This window comes from Sarcophilus harrisii, chromosome 2, assembly GCF_902635505.1.
Source record: "Sarcophilus harrisii chromosome 2, mSarHar1.11, whole genome shotgun sequence".
NCBI lineage: Eukaryota > Metazoa > Chordata > Mammalia > Dasyuromorphia > Dasyuridae > Sarcophilus > Sarcophilus harrisii.
Genome location: NC_045427.1, coordinates 612,341,601 through 612,365,904, shown reverse-complemented (window position 1 = coordinate 612,365,904; position 24,304 = coordinate 612,341,601). Strand labels below are relative to the sequence as shown.

General features: G+C 41.0%; 1 protein-coding gene across 2 annotated transcripts in view; it reads left to right on the top strand.

Moving 5' to 3' along the window:
- The window catches only part of VCL (vinculin), a 103,347-nt gene that overhangs the window by 76,141 nt on the left and 2,902 nt on the right, over positions 1–24,304 (top strand). Inside the window, exons 9-21 of one of the 2 annotated variants that reach the window (XM_031949468.1) lie at positions 1,338–1,491; positions 2,416–2,591; positions 5,903–6,093; positions 9,605–9,804; positions 11,931–12,059; positions 12,921–13,070; positions 14,873–14,981; positions 16,079–16,381; positions 17,447–17,571; positions 18,947–19,132; positions 21,419–21,619; positions 23,535–23,738; positions 24,010–24,114. In XM_031949468.1, the coding sequence (XP_031805328.1) occupies positions 1,338–1,491; positions 2,416–2,591; positions 5,903–6,093; positions 9,605–9,804; positions 11,931–12,059; positions 12,921–13,070; positions 14,873–14,981; positions 16,079–16,381; positions 17,447–17,571; positions 18,947–19,132; positions 21,419–21,619; positions 23,535–23,738; positions 24,010–24,114 (2,233 nt within the window). The remainder of the gene's footprint in view (positions 1–1,337; positions 1,492–2,415; positions 2,592–5,902; positions 6,094–9,604; positions 9,805–11,930; positions 12,060–12,920; positions 13,071–14,872; positions 14,982–16,078; positions 16,382–17,446; positions 17,572–18,946; positions 19,133–21,418; positions 21,620–23,534; positions 23,739–24,009; positions 24,115–24,304) is intronic. The other variant, XM_031949469.1, reaches the window with a different exon arrangement.

Below are 24,304 nucleotides of genomic sequence, written 5' to 3'. Positions count from 1 at the left end.
GTTCTCAAAGGTACCTTTTTTGTGGTTAAATGTGTATTTTGCTTTTTCTCAATAACAGAGACAGACTAAGAATATCAAGTGATCTAATAACTATCATAGGAGGGAAAATATCAAGGTTCTTTAATTTAGAAAGATGAAAACTTAAGAAGATTGATTTGAAGGATTGAATTTTACATTATAAGGCCATTTCCCAAATCTTGGAATACTAGAACAAATCTTATACATCCTCAAGGTTTGAATGAAAAAAAAGTACTATTTTACATGATGAATAATGTTTAGGACACACCACTTAGAAACTACTACAACAGAGTATAGAAAGGTTCCAAAAAAGGTTTGATCATTTCCTGAATAACAGATTCATACTAAATTGTGAAGTGAAAGCATCTTGTTGTAGAAGATGGGACTGGATCAACTAAACATCTGAAGCAGGATGGTAGTTCTTCTGACTGTTCTTTATCTTGGCCTTGTTGAAATGAGTGAGGGGTCTTTGGGCACTTCACTGTATGATTGAAAAACAAATGTGAGTTCCTGTGACAGTAGCGCCACTGAGTTGGGAGAAAATAGAGGTTGAATAATTGGTTCTTTAGGAGGCAGCTATCTTAGTGGAATAGTCTAAAATCTGTTCAGTGTTTCTCACAGACATGCTCAGGTTTCTTTAACTCTGTGTCTCCTGTTGGACTTGTTTGGCATGAGTAGGTTGCATAGAACCAGAAAGTGGAGATTTCTAAATGAAACTATCGGCTATTCTATATATCAGAAAACTGAGGGACTCTGGAAACATACATACACTTGCTAATAATGTTTGAAAGTAGACATTGCTCAAGGATGTGCTGCTCTGGTAACAAAGACCAGCGTGACTGGGAACACGTTTTTTTTTGGAGTTTAGGGTAGTTTATGTAAAAATCGTCAAGAGAGGGAGCAGCTAGGTGGTGTAATGGCTAGAGCACCGGCCCTGAAGTCAGGAGAACCTGAGTTCAAATATAATCTCAGACACTTAACACTTCCTAGCTGTGTGACCCTGGGCAAGTCATTTAACCCCAATTGCCTCAGCAAAAAAAATCACCAACAGAAATTATTTCCTAATGTTTCAGGGTCTCTTGAGGTGATTCCTTTGTAGCCCTGATTTTTCCAAGTAGCTTTGCCTCAAGGCCGAGCTGATGATGTATTCTTAAAATCGGCAGAGAAAGCAGATGCCTGCATGCTCTCCCAGATTTGTTGGAGAAGGGAAACGATACAAGCACATGAACAAAACTGATTTGTACTTTCCTGTTGGATGGAACATTTTGCTCCTGCGTATTTGCGGGGGCCCACTAACAGCATATGTCTCTCTGGAATAGGGGACAAGGAGCCGCACCCGTGGCCATGCAGAAAGCCCAGCAGGTGGCCCAGGGCCTGGACATGCTCACGGCAAAGGTGGAGAATGCAGCGCGCAAACTGGAGGCCATGACAAATTCAAAACAAAGCATCGCCAAGAAGATTGATGCTGCCCAGGTGGGAATGGTGCTTTGGGGTGGGGGCGGGCATGGAGATGAGCTCCACAAACACCCCAGGTTGTCCCTTCTCTTTTCAACAGAGACGATCGCCAGGGAAAGGTTGTTCTTGTCAATCACAGCTGACGGGTGTGTTCCTGTCCATTAACTGATTCTTAGAGTTTGAGGCTTCACTTTGAGAAGCACACAGCTTTACACTAATGCTTTGATATTTTAGAATCAGGATTGTTGTTTTGAACAGTTGCCATTAAGCACTGTAATGGGTACAGAAGGAATACAGTTTTGATGTTGAATAGAGGAGACTTCTGATCTTTCATTCCAGGAACTAGATCTCTATTTGTTCAGAGTAAGTGAATTTTAAAGAAGCACTTAATGGGGAATGTAAAATTTATGTGACTTCAAATTTAATCAGGCTCAACTGACCCAAAGTCATGTTACTGCTTGTGGAAATACTCTATTCTCTCTGAAGAGGAATGGTTCTTTTTTTTTTTTCCTTTAAAAATAGGAAAGATTGGGGCAGCTAGGTGCTGCAGTGGATAGAGAACCACCCCTGAAGTCAGGAAGGCCTGAGTTCAAATTTGGCCTTAGACACTTAACACTTCCTAGCTGTGTGACCCTGGGCAAGTCACTTGACCCCAGTTGCCTCAGTAAAAACAAAACAAACAACAACCACCAAAAAAAAGTAAGGGAGATTGCCTAGCCCTTAGCAAAGTATCCTTGTAACATTGTGTAAAAACTGGTCAGTCTTTTAAAAAATGACTGTGCTTGTAATCTTATGGAAATAGGTCCAGTAGCTTTGCTAGACATTGTCAACAAGGTGCAATAGTTAGTTCTTGAGATTCGTTAAATAGTTCACTATCAGTGTCATTCATTCATTCATTTGTTGGTTTTTGGTTTTGGTTTTTTGCCACTTCTTTATATGAAGAATTGGCTTGCAGATCCAAATGGGGGCCCTGAAGGAGAAGAACAGATTCGAGGTGCTTTGACTGAAGCTCGGAAAATTGCAGAATTATGTGATGATCCTAAGGAAAGAGATGACATTTTGCGTTCTCTTGGAGAAATCTCTGCTCTGACTTCGAAGTTGTCAGATCTACGGAGACAGTAAGTAATCATTTTTCATTTGAGAAAGAATTTAACATTTAATTAACACATGTGCCCAGCTTTTTCAAAACTAATTTGAACTTCAATTGTTCAAATTAATCTTCTTAAGTTTTCATCTTTCCAAACCAATTATTCAATTAACAAAGCAAAATTACATCCAAACACCCCCAGATCCTATAAACAGTTTAGCGAAACACCTTGGGAAAATGGTTGTAATGATTACATACATGCAGCTCTACCCTTCTGTTATTTACTCTTTGGTAAGTGAAGACCCCGTGCAGTAACTTTAACAGGGTAGCATCTCCTCTACCCTGTTTTATTTCATTTGTTCCTCTCAGGAGCTCTGGGAAGTGATCAAACTGCTTTCTGTCCTAAGGCTAAGAAGTAGAGAGGTGGACTTATATGCAGAAAGATCCAGGCTTCTCTCCCAGTTCAGATACTCCTTAGCTGTGTGATCCTGTAGAAGTCACTTCCTTTTCTGAGCTTCAGTTTCCTCATCTGTAAAATGAAAATATTGGATTTGATGGCCTCAAATCTCCATTGCTTCCAAATCTGACTAAAGATAAAGCACTTTGTGTCAGCTGCTGTTATTATCATCACCACTCCCACTTTCTAAAGTGGCCAGACCCTGGGTCACAGTTAACTTAGCCACAGAGTGGAACTGTAACCTGCCTTTAGAACTCAGGACAGCTGATTCTTAGGCAAGTTCTCTTCCTTTTATATAATTCCTTTTTTGACTGACCTTAACAAACATAATGGCCATTCCTACTCAAACAGAAAGCATTTTTACATGAAACTGCAGATCTCTATTGCCTATACTTTAATTCTAATAAATTCAATCTGTAGCTTTCATAGCTGCCTTTCCTTCTTATAACAAAAAATAATAAAATATTCCTTGCTTTCTTTCTGGGTTTGTTTGTTTGTTTTTGTTTCATTTGGTTTTGGTTTTTTGGCTGTTAGCCTTTCTTCCCTATTCAACATCTCCCCACCAAGTTGAGGAAATAAAAATTTAAAAACCCCTTAAGAGAAACATGCATAGTTAAGCAAATAGTTTCCCACATTAACTATGTCTAGTAGTTCTGCCTCTTAAATCCATTCCCAAATCTTATCAAGAAGTCCTCTGGAATGGTAGTTGGTCTTTGCTTTAAATAGTGTTCAAGTTTTTCAGAGTTATTTTGTTCTTAAAATGTTGTTGTTTTTTGTATGAATTGTTGACCTATTCTCATTTCATTGTACATCAATTCAGGTTCCTCTAAAATTATTCTTTTCATCATTTTTTACATATTCCATTACATTCATAGATGATAATTTTTCTAGCTATTCCTTAATACGTGAGTACTTTGTTTTTAGTTCTTTGATACCACCAAGAGCTGATAAGTATTTTTATACAAATGGGTTACCTCTTATTTCTTTGAAGTCTTAGGATATGTGGAGTTTGATGTTTGGGGGCCTGGTTTGAATTACTTTCCAGAATGACTGGATGAGTTCACAGCTCCACCAGTAGTGCATTGATGTGCCTGTTTTCCAGTAACCACTTCAGCAATTGTAATTTTCCTTCTTAAAAAAAATCATCATTTTGAAGCTAGTTCCAGTGATCTTGTGATAAAGAGAGCCATTTGCACCCAGAGAGAGGACTGTGGGGACTGAGTGTGGAGCACAACATAGTATTCTCATTCTTTTTGTTGTTGTTCACTTGAATTTTATTTTGCTTCTCTTTTTTCGGTTTGACTTGACCTGTAGCTTCATGTCAGTGCTAGAGGCAGCACCTGTTGTCTGGGCAAGACTTAACACAGGTCTTTGATCTGCTGTGCAATGTGGCTTCTCCATCCCCGACTTAAAAACAAAAGTTCTCCATATTAATGCCATCACTTCGAGGTTGTCAGTTCTGACTGCCATAATGCTCTGCACATGTGGTCACATATATCACAGTGTGGTTTTTTGTTTTTGTTTTATCCTCTGGGATCTGATGTAGATCAGTTTTATATCCCAATATTCCTTTACAGAATGTACTTTACACCTGTGCTCATCATGTGCACACTTTCTCTGCTTTCCCCTGCCTGAAATGTCCTTCTCACCTTCTGGCCATTTTTCACTCTGAAGGCTGAACCCAAATAGTATCCCATCAGCCTTCTGGGTTCTCTTCCTCTTTTGTATTCACAAAAATTCAGAAGGCTATTACTCTATGTACTCTATTGTGACACTTAACAGATTATACTGCAGTGTTACTTATTTTATGTTTATATTCTTTGTCTTCCATTAGATTAGAAGTTCCTTTGAAGGTAAAAATTTATCTCTTCTAAGTGCTCAGCATAATTTCTTACATATAGGGGCCATTCATTAAATGCTTGCTGCTGCCGGTAGCATTAAAGGTAATGTTGGTGAGAGTATGCTGTCTCTTTATGATCATTTATGTGTAGTCCTTCTCCACTGAAAGCTGAGAATACAAATATAGCCAAATACTTAGGAGCCGATTTGGAGGGTTTCTGAGAGAAGGATGAATAACTTAAGGATTTTCTAGGCTTCCAGTGAAGAAAGCTTTGGAATCCTAAGTCTTAGTGACTGATCTTAACAGGACCTTTAGCCAACCCTCTGCCTCTAGGTTTTTAAGGCATTATGCAGAGAGAACAACTATTGCAGAAATTGTTTCTTCCTTACTCTCAAGGTCTCTCTTAAGAACTTTAGGATTGATTGTTATGACATGGGAGACATTGGTACAGACTGCCCAACATGGCAGCACCATCAGAGAAGGTACTGTACTGTATAAAGGCTAACAGAATTGAATTAGCCCTGAAGAAATGAGAGATGTACAAAGTTAGAGAAGCCCCCAAATGTTCATGGGGACTATTTGTGTCTGACCTGTGACAGAATATCCTGAGCTTGTATTGGTCTGATTGGCCAGTTGGATACACTCTAACACCGTCATATCATTTTGGTCCTCTTCGACAACAAAGGACAGAAACTATCAACAAGGGTGCATCAGAATCTTCAATTGTAATTAGAAACTAAGTTATTTGTAATGAAGTTAAGTCATTAGTCAAGAAACCTCATGAATAATTATCTGCTTTTAACTGTCTTATAAATATTCTTTTATTCCCATATTGTTGGAGTTTTCTAAGTAATGGTCTGGGGTTGTATGTAAATAGTTTAATATCTTGGGCTATGATGGTAAGAATGAATTTTATTTCTCAGTCTTCTTGGGAACCCCCCCCCCCCGATTTTAGGGGACAATAATATATGTGTTATTTTAACTGTGGTCAAGAGTGGTTCTTTGTCTTAATTTATTACTTCAGCAGCTGTTCTTTTGTCTTTAGGGGGAAAGGAGACTCTCCTGAGGCTCGGGCTTTGGCTAAGCAAATTGCTACGGCCCTGCAGAACCTGCAGACCAAAACCAACAGGGCTGTGGCCAATAGTAGACCTGCCAAAGCAGCTGTCCATCTGGAAGGCAAGATTGAGCAAGCTCAGAGGTGGATTGATAACCCCACCGTGGACGATAGGGGTGTAGGTAAGGTGTAGATTTGGTTTTCACTCCATTATACTAAATGACAACAAGCCCATTTTAACCAACATTCTGGTTCCATTTGTCTTTTCTAGAGATTTTTGTAATAACTTTGATCAGTGTCATTAAACTTTGGCTTGAAGATTTCAGGATTAATGATTTGGTCATCACAGCACTGCTCATCTCCAAATTGCCATTTTGAATTTTTGATCCCCAGTTCTGAGCATTCTGCTTTTTATCTGTTTACTATCTTCTCAGTATCTTTGCAGAGCTTCCTCTTAGGTATAATTTTGTTAAATGCAGAGCAGGCTTTTGGACTTCTAGGAAGTAGCAGTAAGAAGTTAAAATGACCTGTTTAGTATCCCCCTTAAAAACAGTAATTAGAAGGTCAAAGTAGCAAAACTGTCAGATTTTTTAAAGTTTTAAAAAATTATTCTAAATAGTAAGCACCAACAAAAACATTCAATTCCATATATAGCAATATATATTTCCAAAAGTTTGTTTCATTTACAGTTTTAAAGGTATATATTAACTTTAAAAAGATAGTAATGAAAACATCCTTGTTTCCTTCCATAGTCCCACCTGAACCCTCTATCTTTTATGTATTTTCTCCCAATTTTATTGCTTTTTTCACAAACTTTATATTTTTGTTCTCAAGCTGCTTTTTTTCCACTCTGTCACTTCCTGTAAGTGACAACATTTTCACAGAGGAATAAATAGATAAGACTGTAAAGGAGAATAATGGGGAAAAAAGAAGAAAGGGGTCTCTGATCCTGCCACATCTAAGATCATCATATAAAATAGTAATTATTTAAACTGTCTGGTGCTGAAGAAAAACAAATAATAAAATGGATCATAGGTACAAAATAATCCAAAAGTAGAATCAGAAGTATAAAATGTATTAGGATCTAATAACGCCAATATTGTAAAATAATAAAAAAAGAGCCATAAAGTGGAGAGAGAGAGAGAGAAAGAGAGAGCGTACACATGTAAGTGAGCACAGTCTTCCTGAAACTCATCTCTGGGATGTGGCTACTTGGAAGAAGAAGCCACTGTCAGATTGTCAGATATCTGTTAACTAATTATGCTTGCTAACTGAGCTTGTATGTTGCTGAAGACCAGAATGTCCTGTCATCGCCCTTCTGATTTAACCTTTCTGGGTTATAAGCCCTAATGGGCTCAATTGTAATTTGTTGCTCTTGGAAGTTTTGCTTTTAAAAAACAAACAAAAAATATTGGGAAAATTGGCTAGAAATATGGCAAAAAAAAAAAAAAAATGGAATTATAATCACAACTCATGCCAAATATTGACATGTCTATCAAATGGATAAATGTTGTAAGTCTTTTAACTCATTAAAAAGAAGAAAATGGAAAGATAGCTTTATTGAAGTAGAATTTCTTTACTGTTCACCAAGGGAAAAACACATTTGTTACCAAAGGTTTCATTACCTAAAAATAGTATTTTTGCACAATAGAAAGCAATATAGCTAGAAAGATTGGGGTGGGGAGTGGGGAATTAACCATAAACATTTTTCATAGAAATCTAAAATTTAAAAAAAAATACACAAGAAATTGTCACACAGTATAAGAACAAAACCTTTACTCAGTAGATATAAGTGGTTAAAAGATATAAACCAGGTAATTCTTTAGAAAAATAAACATGAATTATTCATACCCATCTGAAAGATTGATCAAACTTTTGTAATCGGAAAAACATAAAAGATTTCTGAGAAACTACCATATAGCCTTTACATTGGAAAGATAATTAATAAAATTCATTGCTATTGCAACAAGCAGTAAACTAGGCAAACTATCAACTTTTGAAGATGTTATGAATTTGTGAACTGTTTTGTAAAGCATTATGAAAAGTATTCAATAATACTTATGAAACTCTTAGCCTCAGTGATCCCATTTGTAGGCAGTCTCTTTATAAAAATCACAGCATTAATCATACTATCCAAAAACTTGGAAACATCCCATGTATCTAGTAATTGGGGAATGGCTGAACAAACTGTAGCACCTGAATGTATTACAATATTATCATGTCACAACATTACAAATATCAAAAATGCAAAGAATACTTGATTCTAGATAGAATGAACAAAGTAGAGGTTATAAGACAGGAATGGGAGACTATCAGAAGCTGCCCTGGAATCATAGTAGCTTCAAGTAGTAACTAAGGAGAATTTTTTTTAGGTGCAATAAATGAGATTATAATAATACTCTGAAGGAACTAGAGGAAGAAATGAAATAAAGAATTGGACCCAGCTAAAGAAACCAATAAAAGCAGAAAAAATTTAACAAAAGGACAGAATGGCAAAAGAAATGATGAGGGCTGAGATATAATCCTGTTGGATAAAAGAATTTGAGTAGAATAAATGCAGATGACGGAGAAGGATCTGGGCAAAGACAAGGAGAGTAAATCTAAGAGTGACTGAATTTTCTCAAAGCAGCAGAAGAAAAGAATCTTATCATTTTATTAAGTTTAATCCAACCCAGCATATTAAACAACTGCTGTGTTTAGGATGCTAAGAAAGTTACTAGAGATACAAAGAAATAGCTCTTCCTCTCAAAGATCTAACCTGCTCCTGGGAAATATCTCTTGACTACGTGTCCATATAAGTAATTTGAGGTAGGAGATAGCCTTAATAACTGGGGAGAAGGTGGTGCTCAGGAAAGTCATGAGGGAAGAGGTAGCACTCGGCCTGAGAGGCCGAGATGATAAAACAGTGCATTCCACACATGGAAAAACTCATTTATAGAAATTTATCTAAATGAGGAGTTGGTTGTTGAACATAAAGAAAGCTTGTTCATATTTGTTGGGAAGAAGAATGTGTAAAAATGAGTGATGTTGGGCTGGAAAAGTAGGTGGGTAGGGCCTAAATAGCAGGCTGAGAAGCTTGTCTTCTCCCAGAGACACATTGGAGAGTGATTGAAAGAAGGCATTTTGAGCAGGAGAGTGATAAGATAACACATAGGTCTTAGGAATATTGCTTGGGCAGTTCTTTAAAGGATGGATCAGAGAGAGCAGTTTAGAAGGAGAAAAATTAAATAGGATATTATTTAAATAATTCAGGTAAGATAAATACATTCAAGAGATATTATGAAGGTTAGGAACTATAAGGCTTGATAAGTGAAGGATTGAAAGTAGAAATGACAGATAGGAAAGGGTCAGGGATGACTGTTATAAACTTAGATAACTAAGAGGGCAATATCTCCTCAATAGAAACATGTAGGATTGGAAGAGAAAAAAGAAAAGAATGGGAAAAGAGGAGAGACCATGGGGGAAAGATCTAGGGGGAATTTCTTAGAAGATAGGAATGGCACCTCTGAGAAGCTCAGACTGTGATAAGAAGCCCAACTCTACTGAGCAGCATCAATATTACTTTGAACATATAACTCTTGTTGAGTTTAGTAATGAAAAAACATTTTATTGGACTTCCTTCCTATAGCTACACTTGAACTCTCCCTGCTCTTGACTCATGTAAAGGAAAATTTGTTTATTTTTTTGGTCCAGGTCAGGCTGCGATCCGGGGACTTGTGGCCGAAGGTCATCGTCTTGCTAATGTTATGATGGGGCCTTATCGCCAAGATCTTCTTGCAAAATGTGACCGAGTTGACCAGCTAACAGCCCAGCTGGCAGACCTGGCTGCTAGAGGGGAAGGGGAGAGTCCTCAGGCAAGGGCTCTTGCTTCCCAGCTACAGGATTCCTTAAAGGTAAATCTTAAGATTAAATACACTATTAAAAAAGTAGATATCTTGTAATGTATGGAATTGAATTGTGTATGGTTTTTGGTATTTGATGTAAAAAGACCATGGCCCAGTATAAAAAATTTGTAGCTAACAGAAAATTCTTGTCTGTAGCAGGAAATTTGGAAAAGATGGTACTGAAATAAGAATGATAATTATAAGAAATGATAGGATCAGTCAATGAATAAGCAATTATTAAGCACATATTCTGGGCAGACCCTCTCCTAGGTACTGGGGCTACTAAAAGAAGAACAACATGGCTCCCAAATTCAAAGAACCTTACTTTCTACTGAGGAAAACATAATTTAAGTAAATACAAGATATATATGAGGAAAATCCAAATAATTTTTTATGTGTATGGGGGAATGGAAGCCTTAATAGATGGGAGGATCAGCAAAATCCTTCTGTAGGAGGTGAGGCTTGAGCTGAGCTTTGTAGAAAAGGAGGGATTCTTTGCACAGGGATGAGCCAGGAGTGTATTCCATGATGAAGCCTACCCTGAGCAGAGACATGGAGATGGGAAGTGGCCTGGCATGTGAGGGACAGAAAGAAAACCAGTTTAACTGGACTAAAGGGTGAATAAAGGCAAGTGGTAGCTATTGATATATGGCTATGAACTTTGATATATTTAGGTAGATACAGATCTGCATATGGATAAAGCTTTATCTGGATGTGTGGGTTGGCGCCAGATTGGGAAGAGCTCTCATTGCCAAATAGTGGAATTTGTTTTGGGTCCTAGAAGCCACAGGGAGCTATTGGAGATCTTTGAGCAGAATTACATGGTCAGACCTTTGCTTTAGCATGGCACTTTGGCAGCTCTGTAGAGGACAGGTTGGAGGAAGCAGAAACTTGACTCATGGAGACCAGTTAGAAGGCCATCACAGTGGTCCCAGCCAGAAGTGGTGGTGGTTCTGTTAGTGGAGGGAAGGTTGACAGAGGCTGGTGATGTGGATATGACCCAGCAAGAGCTGGTGAGACCTGGTAGGGTGAGGAATTGAGGTAACTCTGGGATTGCGAACCTGGGGGATTGATGATTGAAAGAATGGCGTTAACCTAGACATAAGAGGAGATTGGAAAGAAAGGGAGTTAAGGGGAGAGGGGGGAGGGGAATCTTTTGTTTCAAATACTTGTGTAACATAAATTTCAGATAAGCCATTGGTGATGGAACTGGAGCTCTGTGGAGAGACTTGGGCTGGATATATAGACTTGAGAGTCTTCTGCATAGACTTACTAAAGGTTAGCTGTTGTGGAAGTTGAGAAGATCCCTGAGAGTGACGTAGAAGGGGAAGAAAAGAAGACCCAAGAATAGAGCCTTGGTTATGCCATCATTGGGAAGGGCGGCTATTGATGATGACTTAGCAAGGAAGACTGAGAAGCAACAGCCAGGCCGGTGGGAGAGAGTGCAGAGTCTCACAGATTGAGTGAGGGGTCTTGGATGGTTGTCAGCAATGTCAGATGTTATAGGAAGATTAAGAAGGATGTAGATTTTTTTTTTAAGGCCATTGAATTTGGCGGTTAATGAGTCACTGGTAATTTTAGAGAAAATTCAGTTGAGAGCTGCAGTGAGCTTCCAAGTTAGAAGGGGTTAAATAAGGGTCTTCTGTTTACTTCTAGGAACCCATGTCTTTATGCTCCAAGGTGGTAAATATAGAACATAAATGTTTGTGAAACCATTTTAGACTAGCTAAAGAAAATATAACAAAACATTGGTTTCTTTTAATAACATCAAATATAACATTAGGAAAAGAATCCAGGAGACATCCTTTACTGTTTCTGTAGTCATTAGCGAACCTTATTTTGTAGCTGGAGCTGCTGTGAGCTCCCTAGATGGAGCTCAGCCCTCCAACCTTCAAGGATTCAGACAGTAAAAAGGGTCTTGTTAAGCTAACACAGTGCTCAAGAGAGACTAGGTTTCACCTGACTTGTGTTAGTACTTCCTTTATTAGGCCATCATTTTCAACAGGTTTGGAGCCATGTTTTTTAAGTATTCTTTGTGTTGGACGAGTGGTATAGGAATCTTGGGTTGGACAAACATGCTTATAGTTAGACATTTATGGGCTGTTTTCATTTGGGGAAAAAAAAATGTTTTTAAGGATCTGAAAACAAAGATGCAAGAGGCCATGACCCAGGAAGTGTCGGATGTTTTTAGTGATACCACAACACCCATCAAGCTGCTGGCAGTGGCGGCCACTGCACCCCCAGATGCGCCAAACAGGGATGAGGTGAGTATGGCTATGGCTTTCTCTGTCCTTGTTAGGAGCTAGTTCTGTGAGAGCTCGAAGGAATGAAGACCTAATGAGAAATTGTGTTTTCAGCTCATCTCCTTCTCATCTAACACTTTCTAATAGGTGCCCTGGGGTTAACATGCACATTCAAGAGCAAGCAAAAGTGAAAGTTGGGACTAAGGTGTGGAAAGGGATGTTTGTATGTGCTTGTCTTGGTGATGGACTTGGAAGAATTATATGGCAAAATTCATTTTTTTGTTTTTTTTCTAGTTACATTTTACTTCTGCTTTAGTCATGATTTCCTCTTCTGTCCTGAATCGACTGGAAAAATCATTTTAGACTCTTCCGAAGGCCCTACCTTCTTTTGTGTGATCTTGGGTAAACTCCCTGTATAAAATGATGAGATTGGCCTGCAGGAGATTTATAAGGGTTTTAAGCTCCAATATTGTGTGATTCCATGAAAAATCAAAGCCAAAAATCTTAAGTAAAAGGATCTGTGGAAGAAGTATAGGGCACTGTCATGAGGATGGAGCTGGATAGTTGCCCTACAGGCTTTCTGAGGCTAGATCTGTTTATGAATCAGAATCTTACTCAGAATGTGTGTCTGTAAATATGGAAGGATGTGAGTGTGTATCTATGAATATGTGCATGCAACATGCTTGTGTGTATGTATATGTGTGTGTAAACATATGTGACCAAACTTGTTTGAGTCAAAGGAATGAGTAGGGTGGATATTTACTTTAAGTCTGGCCCTTGAATCTTGTTCACCAAAGCTTAGCAGCTCTCCTGGACTTTACGTTGGGAATGACTCCTTACAGGGCTAAAGAAACAAAGAGTTAGAAAGTCTTTTCTCCATAGGTGTTTGATGAAAGGGCAGCTAATTTTGAAAACCATTCTGGAAGGCTGGGAGCGACTGCAGAGAAGGCAGCAGCTGTTGGGACGGCTAATAAATCAACTGTGGAGGGCATTCAAGCATCGGTGAAGACAGCGAGGGAACTCACACCCCAGGTTTGGTTTGACTCACTCACTGAAAAATACAGTCTGACGAGTCTTCAGAATCTTCAGTGTCCCCTTGTTTCCCTTTTTTTCCTCGTATAAACCCATTAAGTTGGCCTTCTGAAAATTAATCTGTATTCCATGCATTCACTTGCCTTTTTAATAATACTTTACTGTTCATCCTTTGGGGAAAATTAGAGAAGATACAAGTCAGACAAGAATTAAAGTCTTAAAATATATCTGTGAACCATGAGTTGATTTGATTTAGTGTCTCAGTTCAAGGAGATATTTTTTAAGATCTGAGCTTTTTCATATTCTACCAAATTCAAGTCACTTCTACAAAATATTCATAAATACCTATGGCATGCAGGTTACTAACCCTGCCGTCAGGCAATTGCTTGAGCATAAAACATGTTTAGTGGGAGATAAGGCATAAATGCCAATTTATCAGCAAGCATCTATTGTTAATTTTTACATAAAAAGTTCCTTTAATGAGGTATTGACTAAGAGACTGTGGGAAGTATCTGGAGTTGAGATTTAAAGCACAGAGAAGCATTCAACCAGAGAGTAAGCAGCATTGATATTCTGATGTAGGAACTATGTAAACTAATTGTTGGAAGTAGGAAAATATAAGGGTCAAAATATAAGTGTCTTCTTGGAGTAGAAGAGTTTAAGACTCAGAGGAACATAATACCAAATGGAAGAGTTTGATCTTCCCTCTGTAAGCAGAATTAGGACACAGAGGAGCAAAAACATGATTTGTTTTGTGCCTGATGAAGATCAGACTAACAGGGAGAAAGCTGGATCTCAGGAACAGGGAAAGGAAAGACTACAATCATCTAAGCAGGTGATAATGAGATACTGGCCTAGGGTGATGAAAGCAGCAGCCAAGGACAGAGGAGGGGAACGTTTGAGGGCAAATTAGTATAGCGGTAGATTTCCTAGCACTAGTTACTAGCTATGAGAGCTAAAGCAAAAAGAGTTCCAAAGATAACACAAGGTTTCTGCCGTGGAGCCTGATGGATTAGTCATGTCATAGACAGAACCAGGGAAGTCAGAAGGGTTAATTAGCAAGCTTGGGGGAAAAGGGAATAGACAAAGTCCTTCACACTCCAAACCAGAGCCTTGAATATTTGTTTTAGACTGTACTGAGGGGATCAGCACACTCACTAACTGCTTGTAAATAGCTATCTTAACCTTTTAATAGGGTTAATCCCTCCTCTCCTGGCCCAAAACTGCCACCTTGTGTTTACTTCTAGCTCTTTTGATCATTTGGAAAAGAAAAATTTGTCTCTGTGTTTAAGAGTGGAACTTCCCTACAATATAGATCATTTCCCTACTCTTGATACAGTTGCTCACTATAAATTGAAAAATGTAAGTTACATCTTGTTAGCAGTTCATTTCATAAATCAGTTCCCATCAACTTCTTTGTGTGAATAGTGCCTTTCATCAAACACATGATTGAGGGCAATCTGACTTCCTCCTGAAGTTTCGGTGGGGATCAGTTTTCTCCTTTTTTCCTTTTCTTTTCAAGGGGTTTGTATTATGTAATTGACCAGAACCTATCCCAAGAATCACGTTATAGTTTTGTTATTAAAGAGGGACCTGATTGTAAAGCAAGAGTTTTAGGGCCTGACTGTAAAGTAGAATTGTGTGTATACACAAGGAAAAAGGTTTGAAATAAAGCATGAATGTTGTTACTCCTCAGTGCATAGGTTTTAGCTCTATTGTGCAAAGTGTAAAGCCATGTAGCCTTCGGTTTATTTCTGGGCACGACAATTGCTTGAGCATAAAACATGCTTTACTGTTGGTAGGTCGTCTCGGCTGCTCGCATCTTACTGAGAAATCCTGGGAATCAAGCTGCTTATGAACATTTTGAAACCATGAAGAACCAGTGGATTGATAATGTCGAAAAAATGACAGGTAAAGCTTGGGGAAGGTGGCGGCTGCCCTTTGCTCTGTCCCCTAGAGTTTCTAAGCTTTTGGAAACCTGAGCAGAAATGGAAAAGTGTTCCAGCTGTAACTGGAGCAGCAGGGAGTCATGTGTGGGGCCCTCAGCTTGGCTGTGCCCAGAGCCGCTGAGCAGCCACCCCTCATTCAAAGCTCCCAGCTGGGGCTGAAGAGAGAGGCCCTTTGAGGTGCTGTTGCCTTCAGGCTGCCCTGACAGTGCGATGTCCATTGTGGAGGCTCCTGTCTTCTCTTTGAATAGTGTCCCTGCTTGCCTTCAGCCTGGATCTGGTGTCAGTGGATGTGAGGGGCAGTTTGTGGCTCCATTGAGCGCTCCTGTCATTTTCAAGGGATTCAGGTTTCACGGAATTACAATAGCAACAATTTAGTACAACCCATCTCAGTGTTTCATCTGCTCACTGGTGGGGTTATTGGGTTTTTATTTTGTTTTACTGACCAGTCACAACCTGAGCCGGCCCAATTGAAGTGGCACCTCCTAGTCTTCTTCATTCTGAGCTGAGGGAGGGACAGAGAAGGGAGGAGAGGTGGGCATGAAAGCCTTGGGTCCCCCAGTAGCCAGAGATGAAAGCAGAACTCATAAGGTGTTGGAATCAAGGTAACAGAAACAAGAAGCAGATTCTCAGGGATATTGGAGCGCTCGCCATGGCTTCTCTTGGGCAGGGGCAGCTGCCAAGAAGCAACAGATGGCTGGGAAGTGAGAAGGACAGAGAGACCGTGTTATTAGCAGATAGTGTGAAGGTATTGTGGTAAGAGTCTCAGATGCATCCCTCGCTGCTTCGGGAGAGCAGCACGTTTTGGCTGCCGCCATGGAGACTCAGAGGCCATCGACAAGTGCTTTTCTAAAAGCTGTAAGTCAGTGCGGACTCTTGGCACACACTGCCCTTTTCAAAGGCTGTATTCACCTGGAAGCTTTTGATGGTTGGGAAGACTTCAGGGGAACGAGAGAGTTCTGAGAGCTGAAACTTCAGCAAAAATTGGTGTGATCCATAAGACTTAGGATCTTCTATTCTTGGGAGAGCAGAATCTCCATGTCATTTCCCTTTCTCTGGCAGGGCTGGTGGATGAAGCCATAGATACCAAATCTCTGCTGGATGCTTCTGAGGAAGCGATTAAGAAAGACCTTGACAAGTGTAAAGTAGCTATGGCTAATATCCAACCTCAGATGCTCGTTGCTGGAGCAACCAGCATTGCTCGACGAGCCAATAGGATCCTGTTAGTAGCCAAACGGGAGGTGGAAAACTCAGAAGATCCCAAATTCCGGGAGGCTGTGAAGGCTGCTTCTGATGAACTGAGCAAAACCATTTCTCCCATGGTGATGGATGCAAAAGCTGTAGCTGGAAACATTTCTGATCCTGGTAAGCAATAAAGGACTCATCTCATTTCATTTATTAATTTCCGGTATTCTTAGATTGGAGCTAATTACCATTTAACTCAGACTTAATATCATAAAAGTTACAGATTCACCTTGAAAATAAAAGATTGTGCTTTCTTGGTGCTTTCTGATCAAGTATCATGTACTTTTTACCCTTCCCAGGTCATCTTTTCTCATGGAATTGAAAAATGTTCTCACTACTCTCAAAATATAGAATGCCTTCAAATTTAAGTAGTTCCTAGTACTCTGCAGTCATTATTAATTTTGACCACATTTTAACTCCAGTAGATCCATAGCTAAAATTTTCATTTGCCAATCTTTACCTTATGTAACTGATTTGATTTCTTCTGCTCTCCTTATCTAGTAAAATGTTTTCATCTCCTTTGTATTCCTTTTCATTGAGTAATTGGGCAGATTTAAGAGTGGGTAGTTTATAAAAAATGACTTTCCCCAGAGATGCATAATAATTGTCCTTTGTGCTCACAGGTCTAATTTTCTTGCCACCAAATCATGTGACTTTTCTTTAGATTGGATTTGGTAGTCGTACCTTCTGCACTATTAAAATGAATTTTAAAAATTCATAATTAGAACTGTATACTTATGGTCTAGATTTGTCTGGGTTATTTTGAGAGCAGCGTTTACGGTCTAGTCAGGCATGACCAGTAAGCAAGTCTGGTTAATATCTGGAAAAGAGGCGGGGATTGCTGCACAAGCCCCCCACTTTCCCAAGCCCTTGTCCCAGCCCTCCTTGCTTTTTAACCCAACCAAGGCCAGCTCTCCCTTCTGAGTATGGCCAGGGCATCTCGGGAGAAGTGGCACGCCAGCAGCTAAGTAGAGCAGAGAGAGAGAGCGAAAGGTGAGAAAGGTTCTAGGGCACATCTGACCAACAGGAATCAGACGTCACATGTCCCTAATCCCAGTGTCATTAGACATGCTCAGCAATCAGTTTTTTTTGGTAACACAAACCAGTTCCTCTTTGGTAGATAGGATGAGAAGCCCAGGTTGCTGACCCACTTGTTTGGAAGGTAAGGATGCTTGTTGTCTCTAGGCCTGCAGAAAAGCTTCCTGGATTCAGGATATCGGATTCTGGGAGCTGTGGCCAAGGTCAGAGAAGCCTTCCAGCCTCAGGAGCCGGACTTCCCTCCGCCTCCCCCAGATCTTGAGCAGCTCCGGGTAAGTATGTCCAGTGTTGGGAACCAGGGTTAGTGCAGAGAGATCACGATTGTGGGGAAGGCAAAGAATGTGCGTGCTGTGAGACTGTGTGATCCAGAGTCCGAGTGACTGGCACAGAGCTTTCTTTTTGCGTAAAGTGCAAACATTCTTTAGTGTTTAGTCCAACACTCTTTAAGCTTGGGTAGCCCTTGCACATCTTGGCCCAATAGGTCTTTCTAGCAGTTTACCTTGATAAGGAACTTTGGGTTTCCCTTTATCCTCTCAGTTGAAGGCTGGAATGTTTTAACCTGGCCTTAGGGATTTGTGGGATAGTTGTTTCAAACTAACTGATGACCTAGTGATCACTAACTTGGGAAAGTTAAAAATATTTTATGAGGACAGAAGGCACTATTGGTTGCTGTTTGCTTTCTAACTGGGACAGCCCTCTTTCTCCTCCTGCTCCCTTTCCCCCCCTCCCCCCCCATGTCGATAAATTGATTTATTGAAAATCTATTGAAACCACATGATAGGCAGTTTAGGGTAGTGGTTGAGTAGGCAATAACTTTTCAAGTAAGATAAAACAATAAGTAAAATTATTATTTTTGGATACATAAATTCTGAAAAGCATCTTCAGAAAAATCATCTACTTAGGTTTGGCCCAGTCATACAAAAATGATAATTTGGTCCCTGAACAATCCCTGCATTTAATTTTGAAATAAAATATAATTTTGTAAATTGACAAAGGTCACATCAGGCTAAACTAAACTCGTTCGCTGGCAGCAAGTTTCCAGACATATACCATGTGTATCCTTCCAGCGAGGCTTTTGTCAGCAATAACTGTGAGAGAAAAGTATTCCTAGGTGGTAGCTCCTCCAAAAGCCTGATTGTCCTACAGTCACACAGTTGTTGAGCAGAACAAATGTATAGAGGTCATCCCATCCAGCTTTCTTATTTTCTAGAAGCTTGTGAAATCCAGGGGGATGAGAGCACTCGTTTATGTAGCTCCCTTAGGGATGTGACTGGCCCTGCAATTCAGTACTCTGGTGTTCTTGCTACTGGACAACTCAAGGGAACATCCTTATATCAGTGATGTTGGTGCTGGCTTTTGCTGAACCGAGCTGAACTAAAATGATCAGGGGTTTTTATGAAGAAAATTTGCCTTTAGTCAGGCTGAAACAGGTAGTGCTTCATCTCTGTGTATGAATAGCTCAGCATGAGTGGTTATATGGACAGGTATGAAATGGTCCCATGTATGGATGTGAGTGTGAACGGTGTTTGTGGAGTGCTTTTTTCTTTTGGTGGTAAGGGTGATTATTTAGCCAGCTGGTGGAATGAGAGGAAGAGAATGCTCTCCCTTGGGGCTGCAGTTATAACAGAGTGATTGTCTCTGGTCTAGCTGACAGATGAGCTTGCTCCTCCCAAACCTCCTCTGCCTGAGGGTGAGGTTCCACCACCCAGGCCCCCTCCACCAGAGGAAAAGGATGAAGAGTTTCCTGAGCAGAAGGCCGGGGAGGTGATTAACCAGCCAATGATGATGGCTGCCAGGCAACTCCATGATGAAGCTCGAAAATGGTCCAGCAAGGTAAGTGTTGAAGGCCCTTTCCAGATAATTTTCCTGTTAGAAAAGTACTTTGTCTGTCAGGATAAAGAACCAGCTTCAGAACGTCATAAAAAGGATCAATATTTTGTCACATTGGTTTGCATGGTTATTTTTTTCTCTCTGGTTCTTATAGTGTTAGATGTGGCCAAATATGCTAAGTAAATTTGAAAGGTTTTGCTGGTGGTTAATTTCTCTTTCATGGTCTGGAGCTGAAGAATAGAATGCATGTAATTTGACTCTTGTCTCCTTGGGAAGACATTTGCCTTGATACTGGATAAATTAGTTACTTCAGAAATCAAATATTTATAGTATTATTTTCCTCATGTGTATAGAATGTGTTTGGATTCACTATTGCTAATTATTAGCAATATGAAACTATTTTATGGGCTCTTAGTTACGATTAAGTTGGTTCCATTTTCTTTGATATTCTAGTCATTGAGTGGATGAAACTTCTTGGGTGAAAAGAAATTGCTTTCTTTTCAAGCTTCTTTCATATATCAGTCAATCAACTTGAGGGTCACACAAAACGTGGAAATTCAAGTTTTATGAGGTTGTTACTATGCAGTTATTAATTCTTGTTAACCAAAACTGTGAAAAGCAAGTCAATTCTCTGAGTATGAAAACAAGGTATTATTTCTGGCTTACTGTGAAATGCATTGCTAATCCAATGGCAAACATTAAGGTTTTTCATTTTTTACTATTTTTCACATACTTCCCTCTCAGGAATATTTTTTAATTCTTAAGTTGTCCTAGGCCTTTCAGCTTATCTTTCCTAGTTGTTATTCTCCCAGGCTGAGAAAGTGATTTTGTTCTTTTGCTAACTGTTCTCCTATGCCCCTAGAGATCATATCATTGTTGGAACAGGCTTTCTCTACCCTGATCATCTGGCGCCCCCAGTTCTGACTATTGTCAGAGGTTTGGAAAGCAAGAATAGTTAACTTTGAAGGACCCTAGGAATGGTGCTACTTGCTGTGATTAGGCCATATGGATTACTGGATTGATGGGGAAAAGGGCAGATGTGATCCTTAACTCAGGAACAGATCCTCTAAGAGGATATATATATATATATATATATATATATATATATATATATATGACTGGTCATATAGATTTGATTCATTATGTCAGTGCTTTCATCTGAAAATGATTTCTTTCCTTTTTTCCCCTTGGTTGTCCTTTGTAGCCTACAGCTTTTCCCAGATACCCTATTACTATTTTGGTTAGTGCTTATTCTAATTTGGAGTGACTACAAGCTAGGATCTTTGCCATTTTTTTGAACTCTTCTGAGGTCCCTGCTGGTAACTAAGCTCTTGTAGCCCGTTGTCAAACTCATGTGTTGCTTTATCTGTGAACTAGCTAGACAAAGTATGGAAAGAGTGATGTATCTGTTTTGAACAAGAACAATTTAAGTTTCACCTAAACTTTTTGTTCTTTCTCTAGAACAGATAGTAGTACTGGATGTGTTTAGAGAGAAATTCTCCTCTGGTGTGACTTGAGTACAGTGGGGCCTGTGCACTTAGCAGTCCACAGAAGCCCACTTGGGATGGAGTGAGGGGGGCTCCTTGCAGTCCATTCCAGGGGCTTGCTGCTGGATGGGCTTCATTGAACAGCACTCTACATCTACGCGCCACTTTGTTTCCCCTTCTGCCTTTTTGCCCATCGGGATTGGGTATTTGGTGCTGTCTGATGTGGGTATTCTTTGTATTCTGGGCTTCTGTTAACTTCTCTCTTTATTCCTGAAGGGAACAGCAATCCATGGCTGGCAGCCGCTGAGCTGACCTGTGCCTCTTCCTGGGCTATGCTGTAGAACAGTGTCCACATGACCCGACTGCGGGGTCATTCCCTTCTGCTCGGATCAACTTGCTAACAGATCTCAGCCTTCTGGCTGCACGCTTTTCCTTCCTCCAGTGTCATTTTTGAGTGGTTGCTATTGTTTGTCCCTCAGGGATGGACTGTCATAAGCATTCCTTTTGGTCCACTTAATTCTGGCAATAAGTATCTAAAAGACAGTATTGTTTCTTTAACTACTTTTATTTTTTTTTTAAGTCTTTCCCTTTTGCATGGTTTTGTAGGGTTAGATGTGGAAATATTTCCTTTCCATGAATTTCTTTGATTCATCCCCAGGAGATTCTGCTATTATTTTCTTTCCAACTCGGTGGAAGTTTGGTCACTAAACCCGCTGAGGCTCTGTTTCACCCTGGTCTCTTAAAGTCCTCTTGCTTATACTAACTCTGTCCCTGTTTCTCATCCTTCCTGCTACCCGAAAAGCCGGGTAAAGAAGCCTCGGAGAAAGGTGTAGATGTAGCTGAGGCAGCTGTTGCTGATGAGGTTGGGTTTCCTCTCCCCTCTGACAATGAAGATGATTATGAGCCTGAGCTGCTGTTAATGCCGACCAATCAGCCGGTTAACCAGCCCATTCTGGCCGCTGCTCAGTCTTTACATCGAGAAGCAACCAAGTGGTCTAGTAAGGTACTGATTGATGTCCCTCCCAGTGGGGGATCGCTCCAATTGCATCCGGCCATGTTCAGCACTGACACGTTGCATCACCTGTGATCTGCAAGAGCCCCAGGAGTCTGGATGGGGCGGTCATCTGTCTGTCTTGCACCTCATTGTCAGAACTGAGAGTGGCTTCACAAGTTTCTTAGGTCTGTCAGAGCCAGATTAATGAAGCTGCATTTGTGCAGGGGGCTGGGCTGGGGAGAGACTAAGGGGAGAGATTGGGTCACTTTTGAAAGGCTTCCTTTCTCCTGTTTTTGTCATTTTTTTACCCTGCTAACTTTATAGCACTAGTTAGCCTTTTATAACTACTTGCCATGGGCTAGTCTCTCAATGAGTTTCCAATTAGGAGCCATTGTGGACTCTTGAAAAAGTCACTAGACCGAGTCTTGTGCTTTGTGCCTCTGCTCTTTTCATCAATGGCTCAGAGACCAGAGTGAATCTGGACCAGGAATGGCTTTGTATGGCAGAGTCTTTGCTGCCTGGCACTTGGCTGTATTGCAAATGCTGGCCTTGAGTGGAGGCCACCTGTGGATCACTCCACGGGAAGGGCCGAAGCAGAAGAACCTTGGACCTGGGGGACTCCCTGTAAATCTGCATCTGAGATACTGCTCACCAACTGGTTTTGTTTTCTCTCCTTTGTAACTGTTTTGCTTTAAGGCGCAAGGTGTTTGGGTGTGATAACTAACATTTGGCTGCACCATTTCCTAACCAAAGTCATAAAATGCTAACACGATCATGGTTGGGCCCTCTGGTGCTCGTCGGGCACATTGCCCTGGTGTAGAATCCATCTTTTCTATGGATGTGTGCGTGTGTGTGTGTCTCTGTGCACATCCCCATATATGCACACTCTACCCTTTCTAGCTTAGATGATTAGGTTGGTCAGTAACACTTGGGACCTCTTACATTGTACTTCCTCTCATAGGACCCTGGAGTGACACGATTTGGGTACAAAAAACCCAATTTGAAGACTGAAGGGAAAATTACTAGACCATGGTATTTTAAAAGGAGTTTTCAGTGTTAGCCTTTCCATTTCACTGTTCTATTATTTATGGGCATTGCTAAGGAGGATCCAAAAGCATTTAATGAATGCCTGAGTGAAATCCGGCCTTTTCCTGTTCTGGGGTCCCACTGGATTTTAAAGAATCCCTTTGTGTGTTGAGTGGAGGGGTGGGGTAGCTTCTTTTTGGGCAGATGGCAGGTCATCTTTCAGGTCATTTCAAGACCTGTTTAACTCTCACTCCTTTGTGTATTTGGACTTCCTGATGAGTCTCCCATCTGATTTTGTTCAGCTTGAGTTTTTCTTTTGCCAAGGAATTGTAGGATTGATTATTGACCTCCTGAAAACATGGCCTGGCAAGAAAGATGGGAGGCGGTGGGGTGAGAGATGTAATTCTCCAGGGTGTCCTCCATCGAAGGTGCAGACTTCTTTCAGGTTTTAGGACTTCTGGCACTTCAAGGAGAGTGTGTACTTGTGGTCTCTGAGAGGGTCCGCAGTGCAGGCTTGCGGGGGGGGGAGGGGGAGGATGGGTGCTGATAGGGCTTGAGGCTGGCTGCTCAGTAGTTTTCCCCTCCTGCTTCCTCCTTGCTCCAGGGTGAGGCCCCCTAATCAGCTGCTCATTCATCAGTGTGATTAACCCGGATGCTGATGTGCCTGCTCACCACCTCCAGGGGCGACCTTGCACCACACTCACCCCCAGGACTCTCTTTCAGCTGCCGAGCTGGTTCCTCTCGTTGCTGATTCTGGGAGAGGACTCTCTCACTCATCTTGTTGGTCCATTTCCCCAGGGGTGTGCATGTGGCTCTCTTCCTGGTCCCCGGGCCACTTGTCTCTCCTCCCCGGGTCCTGCAGCTGCCCGCTCGACTCAGTGCTTGTGCTTCTCCTTAGGGCAATGACATCATTGCAGCAGCCAAGCGGATGGCCTTGCTGATGGCCGAGATGTCCCGGCTGGTGAGAGGCGGCAGCGGCACCAAGCGGGCGCTGATCCAGTGCGCGAAGGACATTGCCAAGGCCTCGGATGAGGTGACGCGGCTGGCCAAGGAGGTGGCGAAGCAGTGCACCGACAAGCGGATCCGAACCAATCTCTTACAGGTGAGAGGCCCAGGGTTATCAAACAAGGGGTGAAAATAAGCCCATTTCTCATTAATGGAAAGTGCCCCAGAGTAAGGGGACATGGGAGGGGAACACGGGCTCTTTTGCATTATAGTTTGTAATAACAAGAATCTCTGATTTCAAAAGACAGAAACCTCTGCTGTTGGGTTATCAGTGCATGGGAATAGTCCTGAGCTGTCGTTACACTTATTCCTTTTAAGCATGGCTGCCAACTGAACAGTTCAAGCCTGTGGTCCTTTTTTCTCTTCAGGTGTGTGAGAGAATTCCAACCATCAGCACCCAGCTCAAAATCCTGTCCACCGTCAAAGCCACCATGCTGGGCCGAACTAACATCAGCGATGAGGAGTCGGAGCAGGTGAGTGTGACGTGGGCTTCCCTTGGGGCTGCCGCCAGTGAGCTTTGCAGTGCCAGCACCAGACTGTCGCCATTTTGCTACTGGGGAGGCTAGGCTTAGCAGCCGGCCGGCTCTGGCTTCCATCCCAGACCTGGAGCGAGGGAGTTAATATAGAAAAGGATGTTCAGAGATTAGAACGTCACAGGACCTC